Source organism: Rhea pennata, chromosome 1 (assembly GCF_028389875.1).
Source record: "Rhea pennata isolate bPtePen1 chromosome 1, bPtePen1.pri, whole genome shotgun sequence".
Lineage (NCBI taxonomy): Eukaryota > Metazoa > Chordata > Aves > Rheiformes > Rheidae > Rhea > Rhea pennata.
This window is the reverse complement of record NC_084663.1, coordinates 207,100,781-207,120,993: the sequence shown is the minus strand read 5'-3', so window position 1 is coordinate 207,120,993 and position 20,213 is coordinate 207,100,781. Positions and strand designations below refer to the sequence as shown.

Here is a 20,213-nt window from a genome sequence, read left to right as displayed (position 1 = left end):
CCAAACTCCTAGAGGATACAGGCTTTCCCCCCCATCTCTCTACATCTGAATGATTGGTACTTGTTTCTTCAAAGTTTCTTAGATTTCAGGTAACGTCTCGGTTCTGCTGAAGTTAACAGCAGAATTCCCCTTGACTTTAAGGGGACTAATTCACTATATTGTCAGTGCTTGGACTCAAGGCCCTCGGAAACAAAACAAGAGAGTCTTTATTTGCACTAGAAGTTAGTAGGGCACTGCACTGACACCATAAACAAATACAGTCTTTGTATCAAGGAACTTATGAGCAATATTTCAGTTTAACATGCAGTCCTAAAGATTTCAAGATACTGACTCAGCCTTTTTTGATATATGGATGTGTCCACATGAGTTCTCGTAGCATCAGAGGCTGCACATGTAGTGCACAGTGTATGAATTACTGTCTTCTTTACAGCTTCAACAACATCGAGATAAAATATTGGCATTTTTATGGATATGATTACTCCTATAACATTATTGTTGTTTTTTATAAATCACTACCAATCTTCACCTTGCTGCCATTGTTGTTCTTGCTAACTGATAAAAATCCCAGAGGATAGGAAAATGCCATTTTCTTATGGAACTCAACCCTTTACCAGCCTGCCAACTTTACAAGGTAAGCTAATAACACTGCAAGTCAGATTTAAGAAACTGGATGAAAAATAAGAGAAAAAGATCCATAACCACTAAAAAGATTTTTTTCAGTATTCTCAATAAACAGCATGAGTTTCCTTTGAATAACATTACTTGTTCGCTGAGCAGATATCTTTCTTTTTTTAATAAGTGATCATGTTCTGAGGACCCTGACACTCAGTTTCTCTGATGGCTCTGTGCTGCTGGAAAGAAACTGCATTTTGAAACATATCTTAGAACACTAAAACTAGTAATTTTCATTCTAAGTGTACAATTCTACCCAAAGCACTGAAGGGCTTGTGTGGGCACTTCTGAAAGATTTCTCCAGTGGGAACTTTCCCATAGGATTTCAGGAGTATGGATAGGCTACATGTTATCACAGTGAAAAAACGGAATGGATGTTATTTTAGATGAAAGTGCCAGCACACTGAGTGAAAAGACTGCAGAAGACCTGATTTCTTTTTCTGGTCTCATCCCCAGGAGACTTGTCTCTGGGTAATGCTGGTAACTCACATCACAGTTCTGTGCCTCAGTTTCTCCTCTGTAACAATAAAGAACATCTTTTGTAAAGCACTTCACAGAAAATCTTTTATAGAAAAACACTCCATGAAAGTTCTCCGCCTCTTTTTTAAATTAAAAAATAAATCTCTTTTTGCTGTTATAATGAAGACTGAGTGACAAATATATAGGTCATGAGTTTTCCCTTACTGAATGCTGAAGACAACGCTTGCCATTGCGTCTAATGGGAACTGAACTGGGTTTCTAGGGCATTATTCTGGTAGCTACTCCTGTGTATGCTTAGATCTAAGGTTCAACGGGAATCTCAGCAGATGCTGCCTGTGCTTTGTAACTTCCAGAAGGCACATTCCAGAATTCACTGCTTTTGCTAGATAGATACGATTATTTTTCTTTAAAAATGAAAATGTTTTCAAGATATTTACAAGTAAGATAGAAGTTTTATTCTTGGGCTATTATTTATGAAATATTGTAAGTTTTTTGGCTCAGACCTCAAGCTGTAGTAAGTTGGCATGGATCCATCATAGATCCATTATCATTAAAATGAGTAGCAATTGAGTACCAGATGGCACAGTAGTTTAGGGCACTAACTTTCTGCCGCCTATTTGTCTAGACTGCTCCATGATGAGAATGAAATGACATCATTTGGCTTGGAGCTAAAACTTTCAACAACTTTTTAAGATGACCTTCAAAAATACACATTTGAACATTTATAGATATACATACATTTACATACATATATATATATACATATACATATATATATATATGGATTCTGTATTTTCTGTTACTTTGTGACAAAAAAATGACCAGAATTTTTGTACACGTAAAAAAGTCTACTTTCATTTACTTAGAACATATAACAAAGAAAGGTCTGTCAGTTTATAACAGATGAAAAATAACTGCATTTGGAATGTTTTGTTATTTTATTATACCTGCTAGGTTCTAATTTCATTTTTTTTCTCCCAAGTTCAACACTTTGTCATTCCATTTCAGTGATGAGATAATGCTCAATTTACATTCCTTCCCTACTTTAGCATGTATATGCTGTATATGGATGTTATGGAGAAAATTACTTCATTAATTTCCCATCTATATTCCCCCCCACAAAAAAGGAGTGAAATGTTTTAAAAAGATAAAAAAGTAGAGCTCGAATTAAGCCCTATCCTTTAGAAAAGCTTTATTGATTTAATTTGCCTGAGAGAAGGATAAGTTTCAAAATGATCTCCAACAACTTGCACGGAGGAGTCACTTCATATTGTATAGGGTTTTTTTTTTTTTTATTTAGTAGAAAATGGTATAGTCAGATGTAAAGATTGAAAACTGAAGCTGAAGAAATCCATGTTATGTATATGTGAAGTAACTAACAATTGAAACAAGCTGATCTAAAAGCTTGCGAATTTTCCAGTTTTCAATGTCTTAATTTAAAGATCGGATGTCTTTCTAAATCCACGCTCTGGCTGAATCAGAAGCTTGCTGCAGGGATTATCGGGTAATGCTCTATGGCTTATGTTAAGAGGGACTCAAATTAGTTAGAACATAACAGTTCTTTCTGTTCTTAAGATCTGTGAATCATCCAAGAATTTTTCCAACAAACCCACAGAAGATAAGAATGAAGACTGAGTATTTCTGACGGGGGGAGGGGGGGAATAAGCAAATAATCACTCTAAGAAAACACATACACCATTGAGGATTTCAGTAATTTTCTGAAAACAGAAAGTACAACTGTAGTCTCTAGTTCTTTATACACAGGGAAATTTGCTGAAAAGCTATAATGCCAACAGTATTTCTGGCCCATCCTTAATAAGCACTATTGTGTGGAGTGCCAGCCTCTTTCCTGCCCTCTTAACCTACCAACCTGACTCCTTCCTCTCAGTTCTTTTATCATTACTCTTATCATCTGTCCTTCTGTTTTTCTCTTTTGACATTATCAGCTACAAGAGACAGTTTTCCCGTAGCATTGTAAGGCAACTACGTAATCTTCCCCTCTTGCTCACAGCAAGGAGGATCAGGAATGGAGTGAAATCAGTGAAGAGCAATTTAGGCCCATGCTGTTAGCACCAAACTGACTGTGACATGTTAGACCCTACAATTAGATTAATGAACACAATGATGTTTTCTTCAGGACCGATCCTCTTTGCCTTCTTTGCAAATGCCTTTGTCAGCATTTCAGCAGTTCTCTTATTTTATGGTTAAATTCATGGGAAAAAAGGTAGGCCTCTCATGGGCTAGGCAGGCAACCAGGAAAAGCTTTAGATCCATCTTGATTCAACTTGAGGGAAAATCCTGCAGAAATAAGCTAAGAATGAAATTTTCAAAAAGGTTTCAAATGGCTTAGGAACCCTAAAATTCATTGTCAAAGCAACTGGGCATGGTATGGCTTATTACAAACATAACACTACAAATTTAATTTGTTGACATGATTATGTTGGTGAAACTCAGCACAAGGCAAATTTTTGAGGTGAAACTCACCTCAAAGACTTCAGTAGACTCATGGAGGTGAGTGAGTGAAGGAACAAGCTGCAAATATGCCTTTAATTTGTTTCCAGTGCACAGGCTCTTCCCAGGCTGGTACTATTCTAAGTCTGTTATAAGCCCACAGCCTGTTCAGTAGCCCACAGCTACAGGTTTATTCTTAGTTTCAGGAATAATAATTCTCACATGCCTGGTGATGGTTTCATGTCAGCTAGAAGATAATTTTTCTCTTCAATATCTTTTACTCTGTGGATAGGTGAGCTTCCTGCTGGGGTGGATGAGGGGTTCCAGTGATCAGAACCATGAGTTTCATCCTTTGACAGTTACTTGAAGTATGAAAGCAACTTGCCTGAATTAGACAGGTCTTGATAGTTCTGTAATCCGTGATTATGTGCAGTACAAGATGCTTTATCATAAAATTCTACCATAGGTGTTTATGGAAGAACACACTTCCATATTTTTCCCAAATAGTTAAAATTTTCCCAAGACATAGTTAAACTGGGGTATGAATGAAGAGTAAGATAAAGCCAAGCTCCCCCTGTTCTGCTAACCCCATAACTAAAAGAGAGAAAAGGCATACTGGAGGCCAAGCTAACTGGATAGATCCTGTATAGTTTTGTTGGCATGGTGCTGCATCTCAGCTCACAAGCTGTACTGAGAATTGATGCTCATGATGCTATACTACTTTGGGGCACACAGTGATAAGTCAAGAAAGCACTATGATATGTCATGTGGCTTTACAAGCTTGCATCTTTGCAAGCTCAGGCCTCTTTATAACCTGCACATCAGGGTAGATATTTGCTTCTTGTCTGAGTCCAGAACAGTAGAATAAATTCAGGCAAACACAAGGACCATCAAAAGATCCTGTATTTCTCTCTTCATCAGCCATGAGTGAGAAGTGTATTTCTTTGACATAGTTACCCCCAGAAAATTCAGAACAACAAGAACATACATGCATGTATATTCTAGAAAACTACTTCCTATCATTCCAGCGCACAGACATCTCTGAGAAAAAACATGTTGAAAGATGGTGGTTTGAGAACTGGCTGAAAGGCAGAGCTCAGAGGGTTGTCATCAGTGGCGTGGAGTCTAGTTGGAGGCCTGTGGCTAGTGGAGTCCCCCAGGGCTCAGTCCTGGGTCCCATCCTGTTCAACGTCATCATCAATGACCTGGATGGGGCGATGGAGTGCCTCCTCTGCATTGTGGATGATCCCAAGCTGGGAGGAGTGGCTGACACACCTGAGGGCTGTGCTGCTATTCAGAGAGATCTGGACAGGCTGGAGAGCTGGGCGGAGAGGAACCTCATGAGGTTCAACAAGGGCAAGTGCAGAGTCCTGCACCTAGGGAGAAATAACCCTAGGCACCAGTCCAGGCTGGGGGCTGACCTTGTGGAGGGCAGCTCTGCAGAGAAGGACCTGGGAGTGCTGGTGGATGACAAGTTGACCATGAGGCAGCAATGTGCCCTTGCGGCCAAGGTCAATGGTGTCCTGGGGTGCATTGGGAAGAGTGTTGCCAGCAAGTCAAGGGAGGTGATCCTGCCCCTCTACTCAACCCTGCTGAGGCCTCATCTCAAGTCCTGTATCCAGTTCTGGGCTCCCCAGAACAAGAGAGACATGGAGTTACTGGAGAGAGTCCAGTGTAGGGCTACAAAGATGATCAGAGGGCTGGAGCATCTGCCCTATGAGGAATGGCTGCGAGAGCTGGGCCTGTTCAGCCTGGGGAAGAGAAGACTGAGGGGGGATCTTATCAATGTGTACAAGTACCTGAAGGGAGGGTGTCAAGGGAACGGGGACAAACTCTTTTCAGTTGTGCCGTGTGACAGGACAAGAGGCAATGGGCAGAAATTGAAGCACAGGAAGTTCTGCCTGAACGTGAGGGGGAATTTCTTCCCTGTGAGAGTGACAGAGCCCTGGACCAGGTTGCCCAGAGAGGTTGTGGAGTCTCCTTCTCCGGAGATCTTCAAAACCCATCTGGCTGCAACCCTGTCTAACATGCTCCAGGTGACCCTGCTGAGCAGGGAGGTTGGACTAGATGATCTCCAGAGGTCCCTTCCAACCTTACTGATTCTATGATGCTATGATTCTATGTACGCAAGATCAGGCTGCTATTCCATGGAAAGGAACTCAGATCTTAATAAAACAAATCCACAAGAACATAATTCAAGCCAGAACATCAAGGCTTTTATTTCTTCCAAATATTGATGGATTGTAGTTTTATCATTTACCTTTAGTGTTCATTACTATAAACTCTGAATATCCTGAGAGATGCTGAACACCTTCATTTCTAGTCTTCCTCCTCCTGGGTATATGTCTGTTAAGTATCTGCAAACTTTTATCTTTCTACCTGCTTAGCCAAGCTTTTCAGACAAGTCATTACTGCAGTTCCTTTTCTATTTTTAACCTTCCATATTCTTAGGATTTCTCTAAGCATTACAAGCTCCAGCTTGGGCCCCATGATAATCTCTCATTAAAATGATCTTGCTTCTCAGATGCTCATATAGTACAAACAACTTTTGCTCAGCTGAAGTCAATGAAGGGATACTGATTTATGATGTCTGTCTGTTCATTATCTTGATTTCTGTTAACTGACCTTTCAATAAAAATGAGCACAGAGATAGAAAAAATGAAATGGGAATAAAAAGATGAAATATATTATGAACAATATTTCTGCCTTGTTGAACACAAGGATTCCTCTTGAATGAGAACCCCTAGAGAAGTTAGGACACCTCAATAGTCTGCAACCAGTTTGTAAATTACAGTAGATGATAAATTTCTGTAACAAGCAAGCGATTTTGCATGAACTACTAATTTTATAATTAGAAATCAATTGCTTATAACACCAAATACAAACAACTTTTTTTTTTTTTTTTTTTTTTTTTTTTTGAAACCAAGATTTGGCTGATTTTGTAGTGTAGAAGAGTCAGTGAATCTTGCCAAGTAATGTGGCAGAAAACACATATCTTTCTGAGATATAAGGCTGCTGTAATTTCAAATAGCAATACAGTTCCATGCCACATGTTAATTGTTCTTCAAAAAGTTAGAACATCATTAAACAGAAGACCAGAAACACTCATGTATCTATGAATCTGACAATGTGTAACACTGCTAATGTACTGTGCTTGCCCACAGTTCTACCAAGAAACCACATATAAAAATCCAAAGTCAGACACCTTAGTTAGGAATGATTTGTACAGAGCTAAGTCTACTCTTTGAGAAGAGAGAATGAACTAGCTTCTCTGATCAGTCTGACAGTGTCCACAGGTGAAATCCTCTAAGACCAGCAAAGTATCCTACTACTGTGGACAAATGACTGTCTCAGGGCTGCCCAAAGGACAGAGACTAAAGGAATAACTCACAGAAGTCCCATGAAGCAAGCAGACCAGCCCATCAAGTCCTGCCATCTCATACATTGTACCTCAAGTGTATTCTGGTAATACAGTGACAATAGAAAATGTAAACAATAAATTCAGGGGGATAAAAATCCTGTCTCTTTTGAAGTCAAAGCAAAAACTTCACCATCTTTCCTAGAATCAGGATTTCAACTTCTAGTGCTTTGACTTTCAAATATTCACAGTGAGGAGATAGTTGGTTTCCAGCATTCAGTCCCCCTATTTGTTGTCTGCTCTTAAAAAAATACTCCATATTACAGGATTTTAAGAGATGTTTTTAACTAGCTTGATTGGATTTTCATGTATTTTAGGAATTAATTTAATAATGATAATTTAAATTAAAAAAAAAGCTTATTTGCTCATTTCCATCAGCATTATTGGATTAGCTCCAGACATCTTTCCTTCTCCTTCATATACTTTCGCTCTGCTCATCCTGCATTACCCTCCTTTACCTTGCTCAGTCCGGCCACAATTGATAAGAAAACTATCTTCTCTTCCTCCTTCTCCTTTTTAAGAGGGAAGATCCTTAAAGACTTTGTAGAAAGTGACTGTTTGTGGCAACCAATATACAGCAACAAATAGCATTTATTGTTTTATTCAGGTATGTAATTTTGGAGATAGAAGTGGTTTTGTCCAGAATACTCAACACACTTAAACCATGAAAGGTCTCTGGGGAGAAGATACAATTCATTAAAACTTTTGAACAGCTGAAGGTGTTGTGAGGTGACCCCTGGATCCCTTAACACCTTCTCGCATTACTGAGGGAGTTTTAACATAAGCCATGCTGTATAGCTTGTTTATAGCTTGTTCCTAAAGATACAACATTGTTCTTTTGGTTTGCCTGCACAAATATCCCTAAAAAGGGCACAAAAGATGTTTTTTAGTGCTTGCAGGCTTCCCAAGGCCGAATCTGTTAAAATCCAGGGGAATCTGTCACCATAGATGATGGAATCCCACAAGACAAGGGTGGAGATTAGTCTGACAAAACATCTGCCTATGTCAACACACAGTGTTGAGTGAAACAAAGCTCCACCAGACACTGATCCAGGCAACTTAACGTCTGCACTCTGCCACCAACTCCCCTGTGACAGCTGGGAGCGCTTGCAAAGCACATCTACTTCTCCCTGACACAGCTGAAAGAGTGCAAAGCTGTCTAAGTGTGGTTCCTTGACAGCTCTGCCTTAGGACTTTACACCAGAAGCATTTACAGTGCTATAAATGCTTCACACTCCCTCATCACAAATAAATAAAGATTTTTTTTTCTCCCCAAAAAACAATTCTACTTACTTGGGATAGCGCCTCTGTGGAAAGATGGGCAGAATCTCTTTATCTTGGCTTGAATGTAGAAGCAGTAAATCCCGAAATCTTTCTGTCAAGAGATGAAGAAGAAGAAGAAGAAAAAAAAGCCAGACTGTGACTCCGCATTATAAGAAGTTCGGGCTGTAAGTAAGCAAGCAGTAATATCCGTGAATTCTCTTCTCTTGCACAGTTTACCAAAGGACAAAGTCAAGTTTATAAGGAAGCAAATCTATACACAGAAAACTCCAATATGAGTATTGGAAATAACTCCTGTAAATCTTTTTAATAATATTTTAAAATGTCATTTTTTCATCTAATATTAAAGTCTAGTACTGCTTACAAGTTTATGAAGTCTGTATCCAACTGTTCTAGGTATCATACACAGACTCTGCCTTGAAATAGTCCCTGTCTTGAGGAGCTTAGACTCTAAGTGGAAAGGAAGAGCAAATAAGAAATAAACCAGCCATTCAAGGTTCACAGTAGTTTAACTGAAGATACATTAATTAACGTATTCTAGAAACAGTATTATAGGGTCACTGCAGGATGCGAGTTTTTTGTAACAGCTTCATTGACTACAGGATGGGAAGGAGTCATATTTTTGTGCAGCTATCTTTCTCTGATGCTCTAGATATAATAAATAAGCAGCAACTCTTGAGGCTTCTTTTGGTATTAAATTCTCCATTCCTGGAAGATGGTAGCCTATTCAAAATTAAATCGATAACAAGATTCAGGAACAGAAGGGAATTTCCCACCTAGGTCAACCCCCCTTAGCACATCCTGTAGCTCTCCATAGCATGGGACATGCTCTGTCTGCTTCCTTCCATCATCTGCAAGTATTATTTAACCAATTCACCGGAGTCACAGAAATCTAGGAAACTGGTGATGTCTTTGCCTGTTTGATAGCTCCTACTCTTCTCACAATACATCATAAATGTGGTTTGTGGTCTTGAACTACAGGCTTTAGCCCCTTTATTTTGCTGAGGAGTGGTGCAGAACCTGTGCTGTGTGTAGTAGATGAGAGGAACGTCTCAAAGGAAAACACTGAACAATGCTACTCCCCGTCGTGCTTCGAGGTTGTTGACTTCTAGTAAGTAGGATCCAAATCCTAAGTAAGGATTTGTTTAATCCTCTGTTTTCTGAGTTGCCTGATCTATTTATTTTTTAGAATATATAACCAGGTGCAAGAGCAGTGGAAAGCATTGGAGGATTTACACTTTTTCAGTTCAGTACTGCAAACCATCATGTCACATTTGAGGAAACTGGTTTGTCAGATCTGGCAAAGGGTGTGCAACTCTTTGGGGCAGATAAAACACATTTCAATGAGGGAGCAGATACGTCCCACTCCATTGTTCTGTCTGAGACAGACCACACCCAAGCAAGGAGCCATATTCCATTTCTAACCTCTATTCCCTGCCTCTTTTCTTATGCTGCTGGCCTTTCTCATCAGTCCAGACCATCTGGTTGCATTCCAGGACTCAACTCAACAAGCTGTGATCTTGAAAATATTTTGAATTGTATTATGACAGCGTTGGCCAGTATTGGAACGAAAGCAGCCAAGTTATGGCATCTGAAACTGGCCTAAACAACTTCCCTACCAGATCTTGGTTTAGTTTAAGTCAACTTTTTCCTTCCTCACTCTATGGTACATTTCCCAGGCAAATTATTTTCTTTGTATTTTCCTTTCACCATACGACTTTACTCATTTTTCCATAGTAACACTTACGCTAATGGTAGTGTTCCACCTCATCTTGCATATATCCTACAACCTCCTTAAGCACATATAGCCTCCACATCCTGTAAAAACTTTTAAGAGAAACGGTACACCGAATAGAAGCTTCTAGGATTAATTTCTCCCACAGGACCATTATGTACATACTTTACCCTTCAGGTCCATGATATTTTCATATTATACATATCTGTGCACAAAGAGAAAGTCAAACTTGTATGAATGACTCTATCACCTTTAAGGACTGTCTAACAAGGTGATGAGGGAGTTGACATGGCAGTGGCAAGAGCTTCAGCAGTTGCCAACAAAATATAGGTACTTTTGGTGCTCCTACACAACTATGAGAAGCCTAAAGCTTAACAAGTGGAGGTTTTTCAATTTGCAAGAAAAATGAAAATAATACCTTCCAAGTAGAAATAATTTTTCAAAAAATTGAAGATGATCTTTTCTTCTAATCCCTACTACAACAGACAAAAGATCTGAGCCTCTAATGAAAATGAAAAGGGCATTTTTTAGATTCTTCTGATTTAATTCTTTCTGATTCTTCTGGTGACAGCAATTGAACAATAGAACCAAACCAAGTCATAGACAATCTTATCACAGAGATGATTTTAGAGGAGGACAAATATTTCCTGTTATTACTTTTATTTTCCATAAATTGGGATGCTGGAACACACAAAAATGAATCTTTCCCATCATTTCCTACAGTTTGAAGAGCTGAAAGGTGATGCTTTTTGGCTAGATGTTGGTCTGGTGTGCTGACAAAACAAACATTTTCTTAACTAAGTTTTAAAAGGCTTACTTCCAAAAGCCCGAAACCGTCTTCTCTATCTCTCATTCTACACATGCAGTTTGCAACAGTCTAAGTCTGTGCTGGCTAGTCTCATAATGATTTTTGAAATTGTTCTGAAATCAGTTACATAATTGATTTGTCGTCACTCTGCTGAGTGTGACACTGCAGAAGTAGTCTCCCTGGGTCTCCCATAAATCTACCCACAGGATGAAGTTCTCACAGACATTAAGAATGCTTACACAGTCAAGTCTTACTCTCAATGTTATTCTCAAATAAGAATAGGTGATAGGCTCAATATAGAAAGAAATGGTATGGTATTGCCAGAAAAATGTGAGCAATAATCGTTGCAGTCTGAAACCCATTCAAACTGTTTACCAAGTCAAGTTTATTTTTTTGCCAGGATACACTATTAGAGATGTGGAGAGATGAAGGGAAATTTTATTGACCTTTGAGATTTCAAAGTAAAGTAATTTGTATAGAATGTCCCTGGTAGTTAAAACACACATTATTATTCACATTCTGTAGACAGGAATACTATGGCACAGGGAGCACCAGTCTTGTTTTTCGAAGGTGTCATGCCTCTGAAGCTCTTACTGATTTAACACTTCCAAGATGATGCCAAAATGACTTGCCAAATGTCACAAGTGCAATTTTGTCAGAGTTGGCTTTAAAAGCCAGGTCTCCTGGTTCTTGCTTCTTTGCTCTTTCTTGTTATACAATACTTTACAGGAAAAAATAGCAAATTCACTCTATTGGTTCCAAAGGTCTTCATTAAACAGATTCCTATTCTTTAATAGTCTGATGGATCTGTACTCATCTGGCCAGAACAGTGTGTAACTGAAATTTGAGACTGAAGAAGAGAAGACTGAGGGGGGATCTTATCAATGTGTGTAAGTACCTGAAGGGAGGGTGTCAAGGGGATGGGGACAAACTCTTTTTAGTTGCCCCATGTGACAGGACAAGAGCCAAAGGGCAGAAACTGAAGCACAGGAAGTTCCGCCTGACCGTGAGGGGGAATTTCTTCCCTGTGAGAGTGACGGAGCACTGGACCAGGTTGCCCAGAGAGGTTGTGGAGTCTCCTTCTCAGGAGAGATTCAAGGCCTGCCTGGATGCAGCGCTGTCTAACATGCTCTAGTGACCCTGCTTGAGCAGGGAGGTTGGATTAGATGATCTCCAGAGGTTCCTTCCAACCTTACCCATTCTGTGATTCTGTGATTCTGTTTACCCCAATCACCTTTTACCCAGCAGGGTCAGATCACTCTGAGCCTCTAATAAAAACTTACTTAAGTGCATGCAGTGAATTCAGTTAAGAACACTGTAAAACTGATCATAATTGCTTTGCATGGGATAAGGATTTTTTATATTGGTTCTACAGGTTATTGTTTAAATCATGGTTAATAAGAATGATTGTGATTAGAAATGTGATTAGAAAGCAACCAGAGAATGGAAGAACAAAACAGCCCCACAAATTATAAAGCACAGAACATTGTGATACAGAAGCCTAGCTGTCTACCAAAGGTCCTTCCACAGTGACATACTCATATCTTTGAATATTTTGTAATCATGTTTCTGTAATTACCTCTAGTACTTCTGCTTTCATTGAAGACATAAATCTCAGTTTCATCCTTCACTACATGGGTATTTGTAAGCCCTACAATTTAAACTGAAAACATCTGTCTAGTTTTATGTAAAATGTAGATTAGTCTGGGGCACCTCATGTTAAGAATGGCTCCTCAGCACTTTGTAATAAAAGATTTTTAAAGTTTGCCTTCTTAAAATTGCCATCTAAATTAAAATAAACTTGAGACCTGTTAATCTGCCTTGTTTTCAAGCTATGTAAATTTGGAAATACTGTCATAAGTACATTCTCACTGCCCTGTAAAAAAGAAAAAGCATTTAGGAAAATGCCTTTGGCTATAAAACCACCATGAGCGACAAGAGGGCATAAAATTGAAATGTCTAATGTTTTGTTTCAACCTGTGGCTTATTAATGGCTGAAGTTTTGGGTGTTAGGGAAATATCAAACATTCCCCTCCTCTTGAAGAAAGTCCATGCTAAAAATATCCTCCATTAGATTAAAAAGGGGTGAGACAAAATAACGATGAGGTAATGTTGATGAGCTAAAGGTTCCAAAATGATTACATTTTAAATCTTGGAATTTCCCTAAAACATACACATTTTGCTAATTGAAAAAGACAGGCTGTTGGACCAACTTGAACTTCTATGATTTCCACTCCATTAAGCCTTCTGGAGCTTAATTCACCCTTTTTTCTGCCATCGTTTCCTTCTCTGATTAGTCACTTGAAAGACTAATTGGAGTCCACTATTTACAGAGCTACGTAAAAAATAAGAAGTTAGTGAAAATCCATAAAGTTGAAAATAATAAAAAGAGTTTTTATTTTATACTGAAAGTAAACTGAAAGTTTTTCCCTTAAAAAAACTTTAAGGGAAAAACTTTGACAGAAAGGAAGCTGTTTTCTTCATTTTTTTAAGCTAGGTGAATAAACACTGATCATCCATCTGTACAAGATTATCTTTAGTGAGATTTTAGTTTATATAAGCAGAGAGAAAAATAAGGAAATCAGCTAATCATTACACAGGTCAGCAAACCTTCCCGCTACTCCAGACCTTCAGAATAGTTTTCCTTTATTTGAAGGAAATCTCTATACATCCTGGTTTTGCTCATAACCTGCATTTGCTTCCTACAAAGTAGTCAGCTCCTCTTTAGTTGTGTGCTTACTAGTTGGAAATCATTCTCCCTCACTGAGTCCAGAAACAGCATATCCTTCCCTACAGTAAGAACTCTAGGTGCTTTCTTACATCTTTAAAATGCTTTATCTAAGCCAAAATCAGTTAGGACAGGTGTATCTCTATTTAGACTTCCCCCATTTAAATTATAACAGCACATGCTGCATGATTGGTATGTATGTGCCCATGTATCAGCCCATGAAGAAACATAGATTATTAGGCAGTTCTTGTCCAAAAGTTATTGCAACTTAACAAGGTTGAAAGAAGAACAACAGAAAGAAAAAACTTTACATGATTTGCTTCACATGAGAGAAAAGAGACGCTGAGGACCATATTTAGATTGCATTGTGTAAGCCTAACTTAAGATGCTCTTAAATTCAAGACAGCTGTGAGTGATCCAGAATGCCTCTGGCAAACTAGGCTTGCCAGACTCAGTTCCCCAGATATTCAATGAAGAGAAGTGAATACAAGACCAAAGTTAAGCAGTCTCAATATCCAATACTGAGCTAGAGATCATTCCTCAGGTTATACAGCAACTTCTTGACACAGCTAGGGATTAGCTAGACCTCTGGAGTTCAAAATCAATGTTTTAACTAAGAGAACATTGGGGTTTGGGTTTTTTTTCTCCTCCTTTTTTTTCTCCTTTTTTCTACTATATTTGAGTTTCATAAAAATTGAGTTTATTCCACAACACATGACTTAAAGTGCTACATTAAAACAGAGTTTAAAAACAATACCAAAAGGTAGCTTTAATTTTAAAAAGTATCTTTATAAATACTTATTTTGAAGGAAAAGCTAATTCCACAGAAGTCAGTAGTTCTACAACTGTTCCCTTTGTCCATTAAGGGCTGTACTTTGCTGTTCTGAACTCCACAAGCAAACACCTAGGGAAGAATAAGGACAGGACAAGTCCTTCCTGCTGTCATTTTCTAAGCCTCCAAACATTTTTATGTCAGCCCACCTCCTGAGTCCAATGAGGTCTGACTATTAAGTAACCCATTGACTTCTTGTTGGGATACTTGTCCAGTCTTCCACACAAAATTCCTTCTCTCTCCAACATCCTTTAAGATGGAGTTTTATGGGTCTACTGCATGAAGACCCATCATTTTACATCTGCTTTGAAGCAGTGTCTTCACTACTTCCGTAGTGAAGGCATTTGATGATTAAAAGTTCAAATACTAAAGGTATTTGATGATTAAAAGTTCTGACACTTACAGAAACAGTGGTCAGTCCCTACCCATTTGCTCTTCCAAGTCATGCATGATTTTGTAGACCACTATTCTATTCCCCTGAATCCTCTCTTTTCCAAGCCAAAGAGTCCCTGCTACTCAATTGTCCCTTGTCTGGAAGCCATCCTATGCTTTTGATGGGTCTGTTATCCTTTTCTGAATGATATCTAGTTCTAGTATATCCTGTTTGAGACAAGAGGAGGAGAGCTGCACACAGTATTCAAGGTGTGGGCTCACCACAGATCTATAGTTACATAGTATTCTCTGCTTTGCTCTGTACTCTTTTCCTGATAATTTTGCTTGCTTTACTGCTGGTGAGTACTGAACTGATCTCTTCATAGGCATAACTATCACGATCATAAAGTCTCATCCCTGGGCCGCTTCTACTCCAGTTTGGTTCATCACCAAATACACGTGTATATGTGTACACACATGCACACCTGTACTGGTATATATCTATGAAAATATTTTTAGCTACATCCATGAGTAGTTTCATAAGCATAATATTTTATCCATTTGAACAAGCCATAAGCACTTTTTATTAAGAATATTCCGATGACAGCAGCATAATAATGGAATTAATCCTATCCAAAGCTAATTTTTTGCAATCCTAACAAAGACACCACCAGTTACTGGGGTCTTTTGCTCAAGTTTTTGTCAATATGTTTTTAGTCTCCTTTCAGACCTTAAGTATGGGATGATTTCACACTCCTACTAGTACAAACATAGCCAGTTTCTGAGAACATAGTCATTATTACACTCAAGAGAAATATGCAAATAAATTACTGCCCAATAACTTCACAGAATCACAAAATGGTTGAAGTTGTTGGAAGGGACCTCTGGAGATCATCTAGCCCAATCCTCTTGCTCAAAGAGGGCTCAGCTGGAGCAGGTTGCTCAGCACATTTGGTCAGGTTTTGAATGTCTCCATGGATAGAGACTCCACAACTGCTCTGGGCAACCTGTTCCAGTGTTTGAACACTTCATATGTTTAAGCAGAATTTCCTCTATCTCAATTTTTTGCCCATGGCCTCCTGTCCTATCAATGGACACCACCAAGTAGAGCCGGGTTCTGCCTTCCTTACCCACTCCCTCCTTGTTAAAAGTAGATACGTAGACAGGACAAAAGATTTTTGGAAGGGAGAGCTACACACCAGGATACTTGAATTCGAGATCTAATGAACTTTTCCCTGTACTGTGTAAGCACTGTTTTAAAGTTGGTAATATTATATTCTCTCTTTAGCCACTATGAGTTATTCCCACCCACCCCCCCCCCGCCCCTTTGGAAGGGGGAGTGTATGCACAAAAGGCTTTGCATCCCCAAAACATAAAACAGACCAAATTTGTTCTCATAATTCACTCCTATTTCATTACAACAGAATATGAGAAGTACGAGCAGATTTTGGTCTACCAAGTGATGTCCCTATAGGGACTGCACTGCCAAGTATGCTCCAATTCTTTGTGAAGCCTCATTTCTTAAAAATCATACTAAATTTCATTAACTGATACATTCAACAAGCCTGGTTAGATGATGTGGGAAAAAAAAAACACGCATTTTTACTGTGAATTTCAGTATTTATTCCTTAATCATCACCCCTGTAGGGGCAGGAATGGAAAAGGAGGGAAAAAGGCTTTTTTTTTTTTTTAAAAAAAAAAAAAAAAAGGGCAGGTTGGAAAAGAACAGGAGTTTGCTTATTAATTCACATTCACAGTCAGTGTTTCAATATAAGTTAGCCACGAGAATGCCCTCTACTCTTTTCCCTGGAAATGCAGCTGTGGACAATGTTGCTAATTGCTTAGGCTTAACCTTAAATTTTATTAAGGTCATTAAGCATATTACAGCCCTAAGCTGCCTTGATCTCAGTCCAGCATCTGTAAAATACAGTCCACGACTTTTGCTTCTTCACAGGTAAGCTGCGAGAATGCCTTCGCTAAAGGCGGTGAGCTGTTCTCACAAGCTACGCTGAGGGCCAGGGGGGCAGCGGAAGCAGGCTCAGTGCTCAGGCGCTGTGCTTGGGTAAAACACCCCTGGTGTGCATCCTGCTGGGCAAGCGCCTTCAACCCCTCTCTGCTGATCCACTTAGCTAAACCAAGATACTAGAAATAGCAGGAACAAGGCTTCAAATAAGAAACAAAAGGAGTAAGAAATAGGGTCTTCAGGGACTCCGTTTATATAGAAAAATAATTTCTCCTGTGTTTCCAACTGTCTGTCTCTTTTAGAGAAGTATGTACAAGTTCTGCTCTAAAAGCATTCCTAGCACTAGTTGCAGTGAAGTGTAACACAGGATAAAGTGATCAGAGCTCAGCTGGATCCTATTTTCAGTATAAATTTTGAAAGACAGCTGGGGATGATCCACTGGGAAGAAATGCACAATTTTTCTAAAGATCTAATCACATCTGGGCCTCTTACAACATCTCTCAAAGGGCAATATCAAAACCTTAGCAGGAAATCATTTGAGTGACTGGCAAATGAAATGAGCCATGAGATATTGTTCTTCCCTTTTTCTTTTGGATAAGTGATAAAACGTAAAGCACATAGTGTATCAATAAATGTATCAAAATTTGTATCAAAATTTTAGTTTAATTTCACCCTGCTGTGAGCAATCCGATATTCCTAATAACTTAAGCCAGCCCATTTCCTGAATATAAACTACTATATGTAACCTAGTCTGGGTAGTCTTTAAATTACTAACTTCTAAAAAGTACAGATATCTGCTGACTTCACACTAAATCTAGTGCAGGCCCTCCTTAAAGTAGGTTGCAGGATTTCCTACTGGATTGTCATTTCCATCTTTCAAATACCATGTTATGAATGTAATAAAATAATAAATAGACATGTTTTTAAAGGACAAAGTCTGTTACTACTCAAGTCAACAGAAAAATATTCCCAGCCCTGAAAAGACAAGAAAATCTTTAAAATGCTACTCTGTAATATTACATTGATAAATATTTTGTAGAATACAGACCAACTGGTTTAACATGATTTAGGTTACCCACTTCCTCAAAAAAAGTTCTGACATGCACTTTCTGAAAAAAAATGATTTTGCCAATTCTTATAACTGTGAGCTGTCATTTGGTTTGATTTTTTTCAACTTACCAGCCATGGCCTGGCACATAGCAATGCATCAAGGTGCCATAATAAATTCAGCAATATAAAATGGCATAGAAAGGAAAGTCTTCTGCATGCAAAAATGGCACATGGTAGTACATATGTTTTGAGAGATATGGGAGACTTTTTAAAAAAATACTATCATGAAACTAATTTTGTATTAATGAAATGCTGCTTTCTTTGGAGGCTGCAGAGAAAATTTCATTTGCTATGCTACTTAACAATAGGGCAAAATTATCACAATCCCCTCAACCCATTACAGAAAATGCAGACATAAAATAACAGAAATTAGAAAACCTTCTCAATTCTTTTCATTATAATTTTTGCCTTTTCAGACTGGTCATGCCTGAACTCAAGACGCTCAGCTAACACTCATGATGCAAGAGGAAACCTGGAGGACAAACCCCGTGCCACCAGAGGAAAGGAGAGCACAGCACCTCAGCTTCTGTCTTTGGAAATGTGTGTGGGTGTCTGTGGTATTTCCCTTGAGGAAATGACACTTACAAGGCACACAAAATAAGGGAATATGTTATTTTTACGTGAAGGGATGCTCCTTGAAACTGCTGCAATGAAGAACAGAAATTGCTCATCGGTTTATTTTCATTTCATATAACTCAAGGAGGCTTCTCTGAGGCTCTAGGTTTGCCAGATATCATTAAAAATTCAACAAAATCATCACAGCAACCTTTTCAGCAAGACTCAACCAGCATATAATCTCTGATGCTCTCCCTCTCCCCAACATCTCCCTTTCAGCCCTGAAAAATGTATCAGTAGCCCTCTGTAAATTCCACCCTAGCTGAATCTCCTCTTGTCCAACATACATACAAACAAAACCATGTCTATCTGGGATTTTCAGTCCTTCCTGACTCTCCCCAAGCAGAGAAGCTATATATTGTGGTATTTAGTACAGCATAATTTAGAATTTGCCGATTTCAGGTAACTCATAAATCTAAGCAGTCACCCACCATTTATTAGTTTCCAAATACAGAACAGGTTCCTTCAAATTACTGAAAACATTTTTTTTACATAAAGCATTGTCTGAACTTTAATCACTAAAGATGGATAACATATTCCATCTTTTTTCTTAAAAAAAAAAAAAAAAAGATACTAAGATTCCGAGAGGAAAAAAAAGCATTAAAATCTCTCATAAAAATCCCAACAAATTCAGAAAGTGGAGGAATGTGTGTGTGTGTGTACGTGCATATAAATAAACTGTTGCATTTCATGCAAGTCAGAGTGAAGTTTTCTCATATGCCCATCTCTTTTCCCAATTAGGATTGCCACATTGCCAGCCAGACCATATCTGCCATTACACAAGTGTTTTCTCACTCCAGGAGAGGAAGAGACCACTGTGCATTACAGCAAATGCACTCTGAATTGGGAAGCCAGCCAAAAGAAGATAAGGAAAGCTGGAGACATACAAATCCTAAAAGGCAGCATTTACCAGTGATATTTTTGGCTTCCAGAGAGTACTTTTGACCATGTGAATTTCTGGAAAACAAATAAAACTTCTCACAGCAAAGGTAAATAAACTTTTAAAAAATTTGGAGGAGGTGATGTCTTCTGTTTATTTGTCAAACAATTCTATCATTGATATTTCTAAAGAAAAAATAATTAAAAAAATAACAGGCAATATTATTTTATTCCTTGCTCTTGGCTTCTACATTGCTCCTTCCTTGTCAAATGTGCTGAAGGCATTGCATGCCTGAAAGCTTGCCTGCTTTTTTCCAGCTATTTCAGTTCATCTAATGAAAGATATTACCTCTTCCTACGAAACTTGTCTCTCATGGCATATTATTTCTTTATAGTGTATTTTGCACTAATTTGGTAGAAATATCACATACTATCTAAATATAAGATATCATGATATCCTTTTTTTTCTAAAAACAGGTTCTGTCATTTTATCCCCATTCTTCGCAAAAGGAAGGGTTTAAATAAGGAAGAAAAAGAGGAAGAACAAGGCTGAGCTGCAGAAATGTGGGCTATAATGTCAGTGAAATAAAATACATGCTGCACCCTGCTTATCAGCTGCTACATTTCATTCCAGAGCGCTGCTCATTACTGTCACGGCACACACTGCTCCACATATCACAACGCGCGACGCTGGAATCTCATTCACATTTTGGATAAGTGCTTTCCAGCCTATAAATTCCCTCCCACAAGTATTTTTTCTCCCAGTGTATTAGTTAAAAATTAGGCAACTGAGTCATTTGTCTTATTAAGAACAGCCATGCTCAGTATGCAGCAACCACCATTTCACATTTTGCTTATAATTCAGAAGC

General features: G+C 38.5%; 1 protein-coding gene across 1 annotated transcript in view; it reads right to left on the bottom strand.

Annotated features, from left to right (window-relative positions):
- Positions 1-20,213, bottom strand: part of NOX4 (NADPH oxidase 4) — a 105,433-nt gene that overhangs the window by 30,091 nt on the left and 55,129 nt on the right. Inside the window, exon 13 of the mRNA XM_062577985.1 lies at positions 8,315-8,396. Within this exon, the coding sequence (XP_062433969.1) occupies positions 8,315-8,396 (82 nt within the window). The remainder of the gene's footprint in view (positions 1-8,314; positions 8,397-20,213) is intronic.